The 17,986-nt window shown below is 35.7% G+C and overlaps 1 protein-coding gene and 1 long non-coding RNA gene across 4 annotated transcripts in view; both read right to left on the bottom strand.

Moving 5' to 3' along the window:
• Positions 1 to 966: 966 nt before the first annotated feature.
• Positions 967 to 3,784, bottom strand: LOC128143058 (uncharacterized). The gene is made up of 2 exons (XR_008235597.1): positions 1,548 to 3,784; positions 967 to 1,499 (listed from the first exon to the last, which is right to left on the bottom strand). It is a non-coding gene; the product is annotated as an uncharacterized LOC128143058 (long non-coding RNA).
• A 144-nt stretch (positions 3,785 to 3,928) lies between these two features.
• CCDC91 (coiled-coil domain containing 91) overlaps positions 3,929 to 17,986 on the bottom strand; it is a 157,745-nt gene continuing 143,687 nt past the window's right edge. For all 3 annotated transcript variants that reach the window (XM_052789907.1, XM_052789906.1, XM_052789908.1), the window contains one exon: positions 3,929 to 8,953. In XM_052789907.1, coding sequence (XP_052645867.1) covers positions 8,831 to 8,953 — 123 coding nt within the window. In that variant the 3' untranslated portion in view covers positions 3,929 to 8,830. The remainder of the gene's footprint in view (positions 8,954 to 17,986) is intronic.

Genomic DNA, 17,986 nt, shown 5'->3' with positions numbered 1-17,986 from the left:
GAGCAGTTGTTGGTTTCCACATTTTTGCCTTATCTGTATCCAAGCTGCCTAGCAGCCTGTCAGTTTGGTATGTAATAAGCCAAATAATGTGGGAGTGATTAATTCAGGGTCTGCATGATTTTATTCACATTTGTGGCAGACTATCAACAAGAACTAGTGAGGACTCCATGCTCTCTTCAAACACAGAGGCTAGTGCTCTGGTAACCGCATCACTACCAGCTCAGATTGCATTGGGATTTACTACTTTTTACACAAAGTTAAGTCCCTCTTTTTTCTAGTGTATCCTACAGCGGTGGCATTTGTTCAAGGAAGGAGAGCGATCCTTTTTCTCCTGAATAATCTAAAGGAAAAATGTTTGTAAAGAGTTGTCCATGCAAATTTTGAGTGGGCCCATAGATTTGGTGCGAGAAATTGGCAGGATGGCATCTTTGGAGGTGGAAGCACCATGTTCCCAGCTGGACTCCAGGCTGGAATGCTTTTCAGTGTTTCTCTCTTTCCTTGTCAAAGAGTTCTTTTTGAGGGTGGTATAGCTGATCTTCCCTCAAAGCTCCATTGTAAAGAAGGCAAGGCATTAGCTAGAAACAATGAGCAAAATCCAGGCCTTGTTGATTAACAGCAGGGGTAAAACCCACCAACAAACTTTGACTTGCAAGTCAGCAAAGAATACATCTGTTCTGGTTGATTTCTGGACGCTTTCATAATAATATGTATTTTTCAGAGCACTATGAAAAACATTACTGACCAACAGGCTTTCTTAAGTAATAAAACGAAGTGAATTTGGCACCCCAGTTTTGTCTTCTTAAGAGAAAACAGTATCCGTTTCACTAAGCTCAACAACAGAAAGTCTAGAAAGTGTGAATCAACTCTCACTATAGTGTAGAACACCTTTTTTCAAGTTGTTAATTGACATTTCTGAGCTTTGTCCTGGAGGCAGCTGTAATTAAATTATTCATGACACCAACAGTATACAAGGCACATAAAAGACTTTAATCCACTTACCAGCTTGATTCATTGAAGCTTAACCAACAGGAAAAATATGATTAAAACATCTAATTGGTACAGACAGTTGTGCTATATGATTGCTCTGTGAAAACTAGCATGCACTTCTGGATGCTTATGCATCCGAATAGGTATTAACACTTGGCCCCAACATACAATAAACCAATCAGCCATCCATTTGGATCCTTCTTAAATACAGAGGAGGATGACCCTATCAACCCCTCCTTCAACTCACTTGTTCTTTGAAGAATTTTTTGAAGAAAAATTGTCTTGAAAACTGTGCATACAGATTATGACTATGATATTTATATTACCTATTAACATAATCGAGTGCAATTTGATGCTGATCCTGCTTGTAGTTATTTGTATTCTTCTGAGTAGTCTTGTCATTCATGAACTGTGTAACTATCAGTCTTTTGTAGACCTTCTCCACTGCCATCTTGAGCTTATAAGAATTTTTATTCCAATCTCTGCAAATGAAAAATTATTTTGTCCGAGACCTAAACACATTTCTTATTCCCATGAAGATGGATAGATGATTCCGAGACCTAAACACACTTCTTATTCCCAAGAAGATGGATAGATGTTGTATTATCTTTGAACACAACATCTGGATCCCTTTCCATTTGGCAGACATTTAAATGCTTCTCCATTATGCATATAACTTTCTTTTTAATATCAGTGTAACAACCAAGCAAGAATATGTTCATCATCCTGATACAGTAGTACCCCTAGTGAGCACCATTCCTCCAGAGAAGCTCCAAAAATATTCTGTCCAGGATGCCCAGGAATGTGTATTGACATTTGTCAGACTAATGTATCGGGGTCTCAACATGCCAGCCTTGCAATGCTTTTAAGCTTTACAAAGCATAAACTTTTATTTTATTTTATTTTGAGGTTTTGGATGTTGTTCTGAAGTACAGATTCTCATGTAGTACTATTTTCTGAGAGAAGAGACCTTCTGGTTAAATTGTCTAGGTCCTGACAGAAACCACTGTTAAGCTTGAGAAGTTCTGAGTCCTGAAACCAATTACTGTTTAAACTGCACAGGAATTATATGCATCTTCACCTTTCTCATTTTCTTGACTCATTTTGCTGTTTACATCTGAAACGTTTGTAGGTTTAGGTGAGTGATTTCTAAAGGTTTCAGAACCTCCTGTCTGCACTTCTCATTTGAACCTGTCATGCCTCTCTATTCTGTGAAATCATATCTTTTCTTGCTCTTAATATACCACAAAGTTCACATTATAAAAGAATACCTCTTTGTCTCTTCTTCCTCACCAAATCCCTCTTAATTCATAAACCACAATACTATTATTTTGTTTTTTCTGCATCTAGAGAACTGCTGTTCTTCCAAATATCCTTGCCCTCACTACCAAAAGAGTATGGAGAAAATAAATTCCACCTAGCTTACAACTCCTCCTTTTGTTTCACCATCACGCTCATAAACATTTATGAAAACACTGTTCCTTTTGCCCTAGGGCACGGAACACATGAAAAACACACAAAAACCCCTTAAAGACACAAGAGTTGGAAAATTGTATATGGACAGTTTGCTGAAATAATCATGCTTTCCAATGTCAATGTTATTGTTTCAAACAGACCAAATGCAGTTCTGTTGTATTCAGGCAACCGCTGAAATCGTTGGCCACTGACACTCCAGGACAGATTTTGACTCCTTCTAACAATGATCCATAAAAAAAGCAAGGTGCTCTCACTTGTATGACTCTCTAACCCTCACAAACTTATCAGGATTCATCCAGTTTTTTATCAAACTACTATCCAGCTGTAAACTTCATCAGTCAGTTGAAATAGCACCTCACATTTACCTACAATAGCACAAATAGCACCTTACATTTACCTTCATGTTTCCACTACTGTCAAACCTGATACTAAAGTGGACTGATTTACATCTTTGTGATAGTGATTTCATTGATACAACCGAATGTGTTTTTTCTAGGCATTTCAGCAGGGAATACTACAGAGTTGCTATTAGTTCTGATGTACCGAGGGAGAAGCAACGTATTTTAATGAGAATATGAAAATACATTCTTCTTAGCAGTAGTATAGTCATAATGAGACACACGTATCCCCTCACCAAGGTCTCAGCCAACAGGCTATCTCCCTTCCCCACTCTACCACGTACAGAACAAATGCTGACATTTTCTTTAAAGAACTGATCATGAAATCTGCTCTTGAAACAACTTCTTGGTACATTTCCAGAACCATACCATGACAAAGCTGTGTGCATTATATTCATTGTAGTTGCATTGCAAAAAATGTGAGGAAGGATGAAATTTTGAGCTGGAAATAAGCAACAGCAGAACTCCTCCTGACTTCCTGGGAGCCAGAGCTTCAGAATCACTCTCCAAATATGTAATCTACAGTCACAATAAAAGAGCGGGATGTTTAAGTAATGGAATTTTTAAAATCATTGCCACAAAAATAGAGACCTGGCCATGTATCATCATGACCAGCTATCTTTCAGAAAATTTATGTAGCAAGATCGACGTGAAGTCTTAACTGATGCCCTAATTTGGTAGTAGTACAAGAACTGAAACATCCTTCAAAGTTCACTCAGCAAAAACAATTCTGTTTCTCCCTTGGCTAAAGGGCCTCCTACCATTATACTGTAGAGGGGATCGGTTAAGTCAAGCTTTTCTTTTAAACTCAGAGAGGTGCAAATCCCTTTGGTTTTTGTGAGAAGACAAAATACTTTAACTTGAAGAAAGAGAATGAATGCCAATGACTTGCCATCTGATCGTGATCTATATCTATTGATACGGATTTATTACCAAATTTGGAAAAAAAAAAAAAAAAGATGCAAATTTGTAGCATTTTGTATTTTTAGGATATGTGTACTAATACCCGTCTCATTTTTTACTAGTGTTCGCTGTCAAACTGTTTAAAAATGCCATCTGAAAAAAAGTAGAATAGTCTTGAGTGTTTATTCAATAATACTTTCTTTGTGTATTGTATTATCCACGCCAGACAATGGAAAGCATCTAAAAAATGCCGGTTTAGCAAGTCTGAAATGTGAGGAATTACAGGCAATATAAACAAATATGAATCTCTGATGCATATTAAAATTATTATAATTACACAGCATCTAAGATGTGGATAAAATACTGATACCACATCTATCACAGGAAATTATTGTTATTATTATTATCACAGGAATGTTGTATCACTGAAAGGTGATACAAGTTTAAAATACACACTATACAATAAACAAGATGAATAAAAAAAAAAATCATCTTTGCGTTGTGTTGCTAAATACTATGTTGTTACCAGCACCTACAGTTGACTTTCACCACTTTCTTCTATATTTCGATAGGTCTTTAAAATGTAATGCTAGCAATGCTTCCCACAGAAATGTAAACACCATAACCTACCATGTGGCAAATGTCTATCTGTGACAAATGGCATAAAGCAAGACTGACCTTTTGCTCCATGTATGAGGGAGCTTTGACGAGGGCATTTTTAGCTACTGCATCACCATGGCAAGTGAACTGCTTAGGTAATGTCTACAGTGAGACGTCTATACACCTCAGTGCTTTCCTTTAGCTAACAAAGCATATGCTTTCAAAGGCAAATACAAAACTTGAGCCAAAGAGAGTGCAACTGGGATGGTTTCCCCATGATGTTCAACTGTTCAAATGTGACTCTAATTCAGCAGCAGTATTATTAGTTTTATGTAGGCTTAAAAATTAATAAAGAAAACTGTGCTTAAGCTATTCTAGCAGGTAAGCCATCGATTCTTGAAGCCTTAGAAGAACAATATTCTTGGGCAGATCACAGAAAAGAAAACATTTGTTTTGTCAGTTCCTGCAAGCACACTGAAGTGAATTGAAGGCCCAAACTATACCTGTGTAAAAAGTGTTTTCCAGACCAACGTTTCTTTGGCACATTTATAAACCATTGATGAAAAAGGAATGCCACAGATGTTATAAAATATTCCTATATAGTATTCAGAACGGCCATGTAAAAATTTTTAAGACAATCTCATCCACATGTCAGTCACTCCTGCAAGAAAGTTTACAGTACCTAAACCAGTTAAAGGAAACTGTATTTCAGGTAGCTTGGTGTAGGCTGCAATGCAGCTGGGGAAAGATGTAAATGGCTTGTTAGACCATGCTGTGCTCTATGCTTTAACAGCTACCCATCTGGCATCAAGAAAGCTAACTAGCTGGAAGCTAGATTGGGTATCCAATCCAGCTCATTTTGCATTTGCACTAAGTCCATTTGATAACTCCACTGACACTGTACGTGATCTGAAAGTGAGCATAAATTGTATCTGTCCCCTTGATGAACAATTTTTATCGGTGGCTATTTCCTGCTAGGAAACAAGATGAAATCTTATCACATATTCCCTTCATCCAAGGGGTGGGGAAAAAATCTGTAAGTTCAAATATGTGGAGATAGAAAACACACAGTAGAAGAGGAGGGTCTAGAGTGCTATAAGGGAGTTTCTGTGTGAACAGAAATTAGGCTCTTTAAGGTCATGTCTCCATGGATAATTTCAGACAGTCAGGAATTAACATTGCCATTTACTGAGCTGGCAGGACATGAGGCAACTTTTGATCAGATGCCAATGTAAAGATGCACAAAAAATCTCAAAACACTAATGCAATCTCAGCCTCTGGAATGACTACTGCTTTTTCTTTGTTCTGCCTTCTTATGACGGAGTAAAGGAATTCAATGCTTGAAGAAATTCAAGTGTCATTTGTCAATGAGATTCTTAGAGCAAGGCAAAAATTCAAATATTCCCATATCTTAACTATAGACAGCGTACAAAAAAGTGTATGGTAAATGATTTCTTCTTTGTTAATGACTTGTACACACATAGTCTCAGACCTAATCTAGAATTCTGTAATGGAAGCAGATAGGGAGTGAACAGAAACATACAGAAATATAACACAAATGTGTAGGGTGTAGGACTGTATGATATCACAATATTCAGTATTAACTTATTAAACTATTAGTTATAAACTTCACTGTTCTGATCTTCGCTGCTGTAGACCATCAAGTAGAAGTGTTAAAACAGAATGGGCCTGACTGACACCAATGAAAGACACCTTTATATACACTGGATCTACTGTTACCCTGTCTTTTAGGTAACTTTTAATACACACAACTAATTGTTTAAAATACATTTCTACATAACAAGATTTGTGGTTTATTTCTAATATAAAGTACACAGTCATATATATAACATGTATATTATATGAGCTTTGGTGATGTTCTAGACTGCAGTGTCACTAGCTTGAACATTTTAGTTCTTGCATTTCAATTCTAAGGATTAGTTCTAGGGCTTCTTGTTCCTCCCATTACATATCTGTCTTGCCAAAATTGTTACACTAGCAGCCATGCCTCAGAGGCAGGCAAAGTTCTACCCTGTAGGCCTTGAACCTATTATTTTCTCTTATATGTCATTCTTCAGTCTGTATGTAGGAATAAAAAAAATAAAATAAAATTGTGATGACACCTTCTAGGAGCTAGACTGGGTTTTGCAAACTTCTCCCTGCCTTCCCTCCTCCTAAATTTCCACAAAACTTTATTCTCCTATGGTTAGGTAGAAATAATGAAAAATAAAACTAAGCTTTAAAGCTTTAGATGCAATGTGGAGAAGATGGAGGTTATTGCATACTCCGAAGCTCACATACTGGATAAATCTTTTTCTGCTGGGTAACTAAATTTCTTCTCTGAGACTTGGGAGTTTTGAATGTAATCCAAGCTCCCAATCTGATCTTGTATGTCTGTGGTCTAATTCTGCAGTTTTGCTTGCAGGGTAGAGAAAAAGATTAAAGGACTAAAACTGTCAAAGGTAAGAAAAAATATCCACAGTTCTCTGTGTCAATCACAATATTCAAGAACTGAGATTAAAGAACACGTGATGTTCTAATGGGAAAGACATACCATAGTTGCCAGTGAAATCTTACTGACTCCAATCATAAGCTTCTCCAACAAGTGCTTTTACATATTGTTGCAAGTCAGGATATAGAACTCTTTAATAGGAGAATGCTGATATACTGCTAAGGCTCTGGCTTTGATGGGGAACACTTTGAGGTCTTCAGTAAAATGCAATACCATTCCATGTACAGGCCTAGAAGTAAAAACAAGAGTGTTGAAGTTCATCTAGGAATCTGCTCATACCACACTTCCACAATTAAACATAGATTTTGAGACAGCACTAGACAACCAATTTTATTTTACATTGCCTCTACTTTCCAAAAAAAACCCACGTGGACATCTGTGTCACCTTTGGTGCAGTTGACAAAGACAAGAATTTCACTGGTTTAGAAACGATAAATAAGCAGGCAACTCATTAACACAAAAGTATTTTTTGGTCTGCCAGAAGAAATGGAAACTGATCAGTCAATCAAGAAATATCAAAAAGAAGACTGGATTTTCATCCATTTGTAGGCTGAGGTCATCACCTAGGAAAATCAGAATTATTTACTTCTTCAGGGAACATATACATACAGAAGACAAAACCTTTGGTTTTGATTACAAAAATGAAGCACAGAAAAAGATCTAAATAAAAACCTAAACTCTCTGCAATACATATTTCATACTGCCAAATACATACGCAACCATTTAGTGTTTCCTTATTGCTATAAAAAAGCAATTTATGAAAAGTGACTGCTGATGCAAAAAACCCAGCCAAACAAAAAAACCCAAAACACCACTGAATAACAAGAACGACACTAAAAAATGCCCATAGGTCCCCCACTGAATCACAAGCTCACCACAAGAGATATCATTCTCAGTTTATTTACGTTCCTAAGTGTGAGCATTTATTTTCCCTTGTTTCATTCAGAACTCTTTTATAACTAAGGCCCCAAATCTACAATCAATAGAGCGTAGGCACAGAAATTCCCCTCCATGCTGTCGTTAGCAAGACTAGAAAGACCTACGACTTGATCCAAAGTCCAAGAATGTCAGTGGGGAGTTTTCTACTTCCTTCAATGGGTTTAGAAAGGGCATCTGAGGTCAGCAAATTGCACTCCTTATTCTGTCAGAAATTCCACTGAAGCAGTGCAGTATCAGCCTCCACATAATTACATACATCTTCTTCCTGAAACTGAGGTCAGTCACATTAATGGTACTTGCATGAGAAAACGACTTTTGGAATCAAACTAGCTTTGTAAAACAGAAATAAAATACATACTATATATCGGTTATGGCAATGTTTTGCACTACTCTAAGAAGATGCACTGTTTAGTTTTTAAACTTTCCTATTACCAGAGCTGGAGTTGTTTATAAATGACTAAAGAAATGCCTGTCAACACTCTTACGTTTCAGTACTGATTCTTCTGTTACACATCAAAACAAGCAGGAAATAAGAAGCAGCTCAGGCTCACCTGAGGCAATGCACTTGGGCATGTACTTTGGAAGTGGAGACGGGTTTGTGTCTATATTCAATTAAATGTTTTTCTCCATCTTTTAAAATATCAAAAATACTGATAAAGTACATCAATGCATGATGCCAGATTTAAACCAGACATAACAGGGAAACATTTTCATCATTCCTGCAGTTATCTAGAACTTCAATCATGGGCTACTAGAAAACATAATGAAAGAAAAATCATAAATAAAAACAATTCTTTCCAGGGATTTTTTTCCCCTCCCATATTTGCAATCTGATAATAGGAGTAAAATAAATAAATAAATAAAAGAACATCATCCACAAATACTTCTATCAAGCATAGTTTCAGATCAATCTTGAATCAATGATACAATCCTAAAAGATTAGAATATATTTGTCATTTGCTGGATTGAGACTTGCAGCTTCACAAATCACACTGTATCAGCAGTACTGAGAATGTCAGTCTCCGTTTTCCTCTGTTGTGGTTGGCTCTTCCTTTAATAAAACGCCTAACTGTTTCTGTGCACATGAGAGGAAAAGTTCCAAACTATGTAGATTTCTCTGACGGACAACTTGATCAAGCTGTTGAAATAATAATAAAAAAAAAAATACATAGATCAGCTTTAAGAAAACCTGGAAATAAATGCCAGGGTTTGTCAGCCAAAATTCAACCATATTCAACAACAAAAATTCAACAACCAAATGCGACAACAACGAAAGAACCTCAGTAACTTCTATGTGTGCAATTTAGTAACAACTTTTTAATGGAGTATTTGAGTTTCTTCATAATAAAATATATTAAAAGTAACTTTCCAACAGCTGTCAAATTCTACCCCAACAATTTGAAAGAGCTAAACAGCCTAGCTGCCGCACTAGATAAATCCCCACAGCATCTTTTAAAATTGCAGCTGTTGCTTTTATAAAAGACACTGCTTCTGCTTTAAAATGAACACTACATACAACTGCGTATTCAGAAATTCAAAGTCTACTGTTAATTTAAATGGTAGCACGTTTAAATAGTTCCCAGAGGAAAAGTGGTAATATTTTCTGCTTACTTTGTTTATTCCAACATTTTATTGGAGTCCCCTACTGTCAAATGATGTGAACTATATCCTTACTTGCAGTAAATACAATGGCCCTTTCTTCCCCACCAAAAGAGATAAGAACACAATAAAAAGACCTGGTAGGTTGTGTCATATAAATGACATAAAAATATGGTTTACCAAAAGGTATTTGATTTTTCTTAACATCATAACATTAATAAATAAAATGCACTGCAGAATTCCTTTCATTTGAATTTTAAAGTTCAAATGTCAAACAAATAATATTACAACTGAAAGATATCTTCAACTTGACTATCCTTTCATCAGCCACAAATTCAACTAAATACCTATATAACAATGACATAGGGTGAGACTGAAAGGTACAAGGCAAATAGGACATAAAAGTTATGACACTCAAGAGAAAGGAAGTAAGGGAATTTGGAAGAAGTCCAGCTCCACACTTCTGTCAAACTGTTGTGCCCAAGACCATAAGCAATGTCTCGAACTCTGTAACACCAGCAAAATGCTAATGTGAGGCCACGCGGCCCTAGCAGACCAGTCTAGCAGACTGGTGCCAATCATCTGCAAATGGCCATATTTTTTTCAAAAAAATGTATTGTGCTTCATGTATTTAGCGCTCACAGCTTTAATTACCGCTTTCAACAAGAACTCCGATCCTATGGTATCTCTCTGCGCATATATGCTTATCATTCAGCAGTTAGTTGTTCTAACAATCACCTGAATGGACATTTTGTTTTATAACAGATACACTTTTTAAAAAATAGTAATACAGAAGGCAAGGCAAAGTTAGTGATACCTTCCCACTTCACTTTGAAAATGCACTCAGTGTACAGCTGCAGTGCCGTGATTGAATACACAAAGGGAAACATTTTTACGACCCTGTGCTTTGCTGCTCTTTAAGTTCCTCTAACATGCAAAACCAGGCTCTGGTAGTTTGAATATTTTGGCATTTTGTTTCAACAGAAACGAATGTGTCAAATCTAGTCACAAGCAGAACACACACATATTTTCTAGAAGCCACACAATCATAAAACTCTCCTTCAATAATATATCTGCTTGTACTTGTACTGCAAATTTCCAGCTGTTGTGCAAATTTTTGCGTGTCTTACCAAAAGCAGACATTAGTGCTCCATACATAGCCTGATGTGAACCTAGCCCACTGATTTACAACAGATTTTAAAGCAGATCTAGTTCAAATAAATTTCAGAAAAGTCTGCTCTTGATATATTTAAGTAACAGCTGCTACTGACAAGAAAATGAAAGACTTGGAAACAGCAAACTAAGCTCTAGAGAAGCTGTATCTAGAAAAGACAGCCTGGAACAAATGAACAACATAAACACGCTTTTGTGATGGTGCATTTCTTCTGATTTGAAAGCTATCTTGCCTCCTTCCTCTTCTCTGGTCCAAAATATAAAGAACATTTTGCATGGGGAAGCTTGCAGATGTTTTTGTGCATGTGACCCATATTTCTCTGGGGAATGGGCAGATATAGTGCAATTCACATAATATCATCTGTTACGTCTTAAGAACGAACATGAGAAACCTCTTTCTCTAAACATATTATGTCATCAAATTCTGTTGCTTCTGGTAGATATATCAGTTGGAGGAGCTTAGCATGAAACTGATTTTCAGTGGTTTCCTTTTATTGCATATTATATCATCTAGATAGTTCTTTATTGAGCTTTGACCAAGAGCTTTGGCTAAACTCTCCATTTTCTTTTCTTGCAGCCTTTTCTTGCACATTCTGCTTTAAAGAGATCAAAGTAGCTCACCAGATGTGTGTTCCGATATGCTGCTGTTACCTTTCTTTACCAAGGCAGCAATCTCAAATTCTATACGGTTAAATTTATTTCCCACGTACTAATGTAAATGTTTAACGTGCGTAGTGATTGGCTGCAATATGAAAAAACCATAATTTCTTCAGGTTTGAGAAAGATTTTAAAAGTCTCAGACGAATTAAGTACACATTTGAGGAGTCTTTGTTGAACTCAAGTGGTTAGTTAGTAGTCTCCCTTTGTGCATAAGAAAAGTCTATTGCTTGTTAAAAGTTTATGTAAATTCAATAACATAAAAATTCAGAATTCAGTTGCCCCTTGTCTGCTCAGTTTATGTATAAGCTTTGCCTTGAGCAGTACATTTTAAAATTCTTCCATGCTACAGTAAATGACAAAACACTTTGGAAAGACTTGGGATCTTCACGTAACACAAAACAAGCAGCAGCAAAATGATGCTGGCTTTGAAAACAGTACATTTGAATGTATTCAGAACGAGAACATTCCCATTAATGGAGAAATTGACTGAGAAATAGAAACAAATCCAATGAAGCTTTATTATATAATATATCGTTTAATGAAGTGTTAGCAATGGACACATTTTTTTTGAACAGTGCCTTAACATTGCTGTGCTTCTGCTTGCATAATATACCACGAGATGTGAAAATATGTAAGCAAGGCATTTTAAATCTTGTTTTTCTAAACAGCCTTCCCTCTGTATTTTTAGGTCCTGTTCACTTTATGGAATGATCTCATTATTTGAACAAACATAAATGGACATCTGGCAAATTCAAACTCAATGTGACTCATATGCAAATGTAATCAGTATGAATAACGTATTAGGGATGGAGCATTCACAGCCAACCCAACCCAACTGTTCTCATTCTATAGATAGTGAAAAATACACCGTGTTGGTCCAGTTCTACCACGAGAGGGCAATTTTCTACATCACACCACCACTGTTATTACTAATCAATGTTTCCCTTCCATCACATGAAATCTATCCACTCAAAGTTCCCAATTCTGTACATTGTGTTATTGTGTTCTATTGGCACAGCTTTAATTAGCTCAAAGTTTTAATGTTCCTGAACTTCATTATTTTAAGTTACTCAATAGTATCTTTTTAACTCTATACAGACCTTTTTTTGTTTGTTTTTTTAATGAACCTGAGGCTGCCTCTCTACGTGCTTGTATGGAACCTACTGAGGAACTGGTGATATAAGATTTGGAAAAGCAGCTCCTGAACTCCATAGGGTCTATGCCACTCCTGAAGTTCCCACAATAATTGAGACACATTCATTTTCCAAAAACAAGCTGATTCTTGCTGGACCTTCTAACACATTCACTGCTGTTTTTTCCCTTCTGTTTAAACCTTCAGTCTACTTTTGAGGTCTAAGTGTGATTCCACCATCCTTCTGGCCAAAGATGAGTGGATGAGACTCCCTGTGGGATCCTGCCTCAGACATACCCCCAGACCACCCAGAATGACGTGCCTTTTAGCCACGCAAGGCATGCCCTGAAGGGAGGCATAGGCCTCAGCAGAACTCCTATCACTAGATGCAAGAATTTGACTTGGGAAATTAAAAGGAAGGCTCACACATAAGTGTGCAGAATACTGCCACCAGGTGACTGCTTTCATCCCGGGCTGCTCTATTTTACTTTAAGTCAATCCATCTTCCTCCGTATCATTTCCTAAACCCATAGCCCAAATCAAAGTTAGTAATTATTCTTAGCTCTGCATTTTCTTAGCTTTTATCACGCAGCTCAAATTTTCTGTAAAATGGAATGGAAGTCTACATGGCCGATGCCTAAAGTAGAAAATAGTTTCTTACACAAATAACTGAGCATGCACATCCTCCATATTTTCCCCTTGCAGTATCTACCTGCAAATAGATATATTTTTCATGGCATATGTGCTTAGCTTCTTCTTCTAAATATTCTCCAAACCGTTATATATTTCAAATTGCTAGAAAAGAAACCCAGTCAGAACTCTATAACTAACTACTATATGTCAGAATTATATTATCCATTACTAATAACTAATAAAATATCTTATGGAAAATATAACTTCAGGTTTAGCACTGAAGATTTAAGGATGAAATTCTGATCTCACCATAGTAAAGCTATGTTGCATTATTAATCTCACTGTGGCCTGAAGTTCAACCAGAAAAGTGAAGAAAGCAAAATTAATGTTACATATGGCTCTTCAATTTTCCCTTTTGTATAAACAGTAAGATGTTTAAAAGTGTAATTTCCAAAACTATTTCTCAGATAATACTGTTTTCCAATACCAAATATACTTGTAGCTGTAGAAAATGGTAGCTCCATTTACACAAATATGTATTGAACAATTTACCTGTACCTCAAATGAGAATCTGATGGTTAATGTATTCAAATGCAATTCAGCTCACTATTCTGGCTCTGCAATACTGACATGAGTAAAAGTTGCAATCTTCTTTTTATCATGAGAGTCAACAAATACAACGACCAGGGATTAAAAAAGATCAAAGATGTTGAGTAAAAAGTTTTCAATTTTAATTTTATTAATGGTATTTTTCATAGTTGATCACACATATGTACACTGTAAAATAAATAAAAAATATTCAAGCCATTATAATTTAATGAAGCAGAGCATTTTACCTTAAAGATCGCAAAAATCAGAAATCAGCTTTTAAGTCCTGCTGATTTCTTATGAAACTCATGCAAAGTACATCAAGAAAACATTCTAGCACAGTGATATATATGTTCACATTCATCCATAAAGGGGGAGGTCGGTGGGGGAAGACTTCAAATCCTGAAAAGTATCCTTGTCACTCAAAGAAAATCATGTTCATGCAAAGACAGGAAATTTCAAATGCAAAATGAATGTTTTGGGGAATGGAAAACACACAAGATTGATGTGTAAGAGAATGTGTTCCGAAGATTGAGTTTGGCAGGTCTAGATTAGTGAGGCTGATATAAAGGCTTTCCATTTATTTAGTGTTTACAAGTAGCTGCTTGTTAGCTGTTGAATAGGATTCATTGCCAAGGTCATTCTTTGAAGTTGAATATTGATTAGCCACAAGTAATTATTTATAGACACCATGGCATCATTACATTAATTTTCAAAGGACTAGCAGTATGAGCAATCCTACATCTTTCCTGTGCCCTTTCTAAGTAATGTTCAGAAAAAAGGGACATTTTAACATTGTAGGTAAAAGCAACTTGAGATTTTGTAATATTTGTCAAAGTTTATCTTCTTTTATTTAGTCTTCATTTCTCTATTTTCATTATTGATAAATATACCAAAACTTTGTCTATTCACTGTTTGCACGCTAACTATAACTAATTGCTATTGCTTATTTTTCCATATGGTTTTCTATTATATGAATTTTCTAACTAAAGAACTTTTTTTTTAAAAAAACAGTAAATAGAAATGAAAGAATTATGATAAACTTACTTCAGATTATGATTTTTTTTATAATTTCATTAAACGTCCTCATCTTAGCAGAAAACTAATATAAGCCTAAATTAACAATAAAGTGAACTTACATTCTTCCATGAAAAGACTCTGGAATAATTTTTCATTTTATTCTGTAGTTCTAACTTAGCATTGTTTGATCAACACTTAGATGGATGTGTCTATGGAGAATAGAATACTAGTCAACAGCATTGATGATGAAAGACTGCTTTTCTAAATATTTACCTATTTAATAATGAAGAAACAAATTCAAGTCCCTTTGAAATTAGTGGAATCAAGAATATACTTTAGTTAAATATAAGGAAGAACTTATTATAACTCTTGATTTGTTCATGCATATAAGTAATTTACTAAAAAATCCTGTCAGTGGCAGTCTTTCCTCTGTGCAGGACTCATTCCACATAGCCAATATCATGTTAAAAATATACTGCGTTGCTCATGGAGCAGTTAATCCAGATGTAATGCAACTGCTTGCTTAGAGTCAACCATTGATGTCACAACTGAATGCACATTTAGTATTTCTGTTTGGCCTAATTATATGTACATCTCTAATAACAGGTAGTATTTTCTTTAAATCTTTTTAGCATCAGTCTGCACTATAAAATACAGTTATGGTCTTTCTGAACAATGGTCTGAACTTCAATGCTAAGTGGATTAAGGACTGCATTTTAAATCTGTAGCCACTTTCTAAACATTTTTAGAAAAAAATTATTTCTGAAAAATTATGGGTTTTCTTATATGATTAAAACCTTAGCTTTTGCAGGGTCCTCCTGCCCCCATTCATGGTGTGCAATAATGCATTGAAATGGACTATTGCAATTTAGTGTTAGGATCCTTCGTATGTACTGGATATTGGCTAACAAACCCAGTGCTCCGCAGAACATTACAGTGTAATTATAGACTCATAAATGTCTTCTCATATTTTGATCGGTAGATGTCCTTCTTTGAGGAAAAGTCAAAGATGAGGGGTTGGTTGGGTACAATTTTTATGATGTATAGGTTTTGTTGGGCTTTTTTTCCCCACAACTAATCCACAGTATTGAATGAGCCTGACATGATTCTGAAAAATTCTGTAGTTGCAGAGGTTCAGCTATGTGATTATATCTTCTAGTAAAACTATGGGCTCAGAACTCTTTCCCAGTGCACTAACACGAACTTCTCCCCACAGATTCAACAGAAGGCTTTAAAAAATTCCCTAGCACATTAAATAGACCATATAAAAAAATTATTACCTTGAGGAACCTGCAAATCTGAGAGTTGGATGAGGAAACAATGAACTACTTCCTCTCATTTCTATAATGGATGAGAAGGAAAACAGATCCATATGGTACATATGTGTAGCAGAGCTTATTTTAGAGTTAATCCCAGAACAGGACATTTTTGTCTGTCCACCTGTGAATTTCTACTATTGATAACACTTACTAAGTATATAAAAACAAGGTTCTTCATGGCTGTAATTTATACAGTATCTGCTACACATTAGAAAGCCATCAGCATTCAAGACTGAACCTCTAGGAAAGAGTGATGTTTAATAAATTATATTGCCATGTGAAAATGTTTCTTTCTCCTTAAATAAATAATGCTGCAACTTCTAAACCTTAAGGATTTTATGCTCTGAACTTGATCAGTGAAACCATTAAAATAATACCATATGTTGGACACATCTTTAAAACAGATTTGCCTAGTTTGCTGAAGGTGGTGGGAAAACACCCTGTCAAACCTCTCAGAATCTCCACTGTCTCCCAGCTGGACACAGGAATGTAAGAAAATACTAAACTTTCCTTCCTATAAATAAGGCAAGGAAATTTGCTTTCAAACAAGGAAACCAGATTGACTGCATAAAGGAACTAGAACCAGTTGCAGCACCTGCTCAGACTACTGTAGAAGGTGAAAAATGGGCATTATCTAAGCCCACAAAAATAATAATGGAAATATTTACGTGTAGAAACACATGAGCAACCTCTGGGGTGACTTACCTACTTAACAGATTAGGAACAGAGGATTCCTCAAGCAAGTTATTTACAGAGTTACCATAATTGCTACTATAATTGCTGATAGGTCTAGCAATCAGATTCAACATACTTAAGACAAATATACAGAAATATATGCAAACAGTACTTAAGCATCTGAATATCTTACACAATGAAATGCACTTGCGTAATCTTACAAATTGAGGTCCTGAAGCTGCAAACTTTTGGATGCAGGCAAAACTTTGACCACTGTAGGGCCTCTCCCACTATTCAAGTCTCCCATGTATATTATGTGGACAGAAATCTCATTAATTTTTAAAGGTTTCCAGAACAACAGCTTTTGCAAAAACTTGTTGAACTTGTAGAAAACAAGTGTCTTCCTTATGGCTTAATATCAGATGCATAGGAAATGCTGATTAAATACAAGAAGGAAGTCAGATTTTTTTTAATACTGATCTTTCCCTTCCTCCACACTGTTGAGGAGTGACATGCCACTGTGCATCTATCGATACGCACAGCCTTTGACTGTTCTTTCCAAGGTCACAGGATTTTATAATGCTGACATGAAAGCTACAGGGAATTGTGAAGTTGTTAAAATTCACTTCTATTTACAGGCATTCAAACAAAGTGCACTCTGCCATTTCTGGTTCCCTCTTGAGGAAACCTCTACTAAAAAGCACCAACATGTTCAGTGTCAATACATCCTGCTTCTCTTTCTAAATAAAAAAAAAATAAAAAAAAATCAACAACCTATATCACCACCTTGTATCCTTCTCTTGTTTAATGACTGAAGAGTATTAAATACACTACTTAAAAATTAGGAAAGCAAAGATCAATTCCACTACTTAAATAAATAACAAAACAATTAAATTTGCTACCTGTACATTAAATGACAAATACATATATTTGAATTAATGACCGAGTAGAACAGGGAATTATTTTGCAGACTGCTTCTAATGTTTTATAGACTACAGGCTGAGTAACACTGGCTTATACTGGGCTGGTTTCAGATAAATCCAACTTCCCACGTGTGATGTCACACAGGACCAATTCATATTTTCCTCTGGGTAAGATATTTTCTACTAGTTATGAGAATGAAAAAAAAAAGCAAGAAATTATCTGAGATGGACACAAAGCACAGAGATACTGATCATCCCCTATTTATTCAAAATATTTTTATGTTATTCCTGTTGATACTCAGCATCTTAACTCTCATTATACTTCTATGAATGCTATTATGATTGTTTTACAAATGGAGCCATGCGAGTGAATCTATGCTGTATGTCTTCCTGAGCAAGACCTGATTCTACCCAGCATTGAACTCAGCAGTGTCTGCAAAATCTCTAAA

Source organism: Harpia harpyja, chromosome 6, assembly GCF_026419915.1.
Source record: "Harpia harpyja isolate bHarHar1 chromosome 6, bHarHar1 primary haplotype, whole genome shotgun sequence".
Lineage (NCBI taxonomy): Eukaryota > Metazoa > Chordata > Aves > Accipitriformes > Accipitridae > Harpia > Harpia harpyja.
The sequence above is the reverse complement of the archived record's forward strand: the minus strand, read 5'-3'. Positions and strand labels throughout refer to the sequence as shown.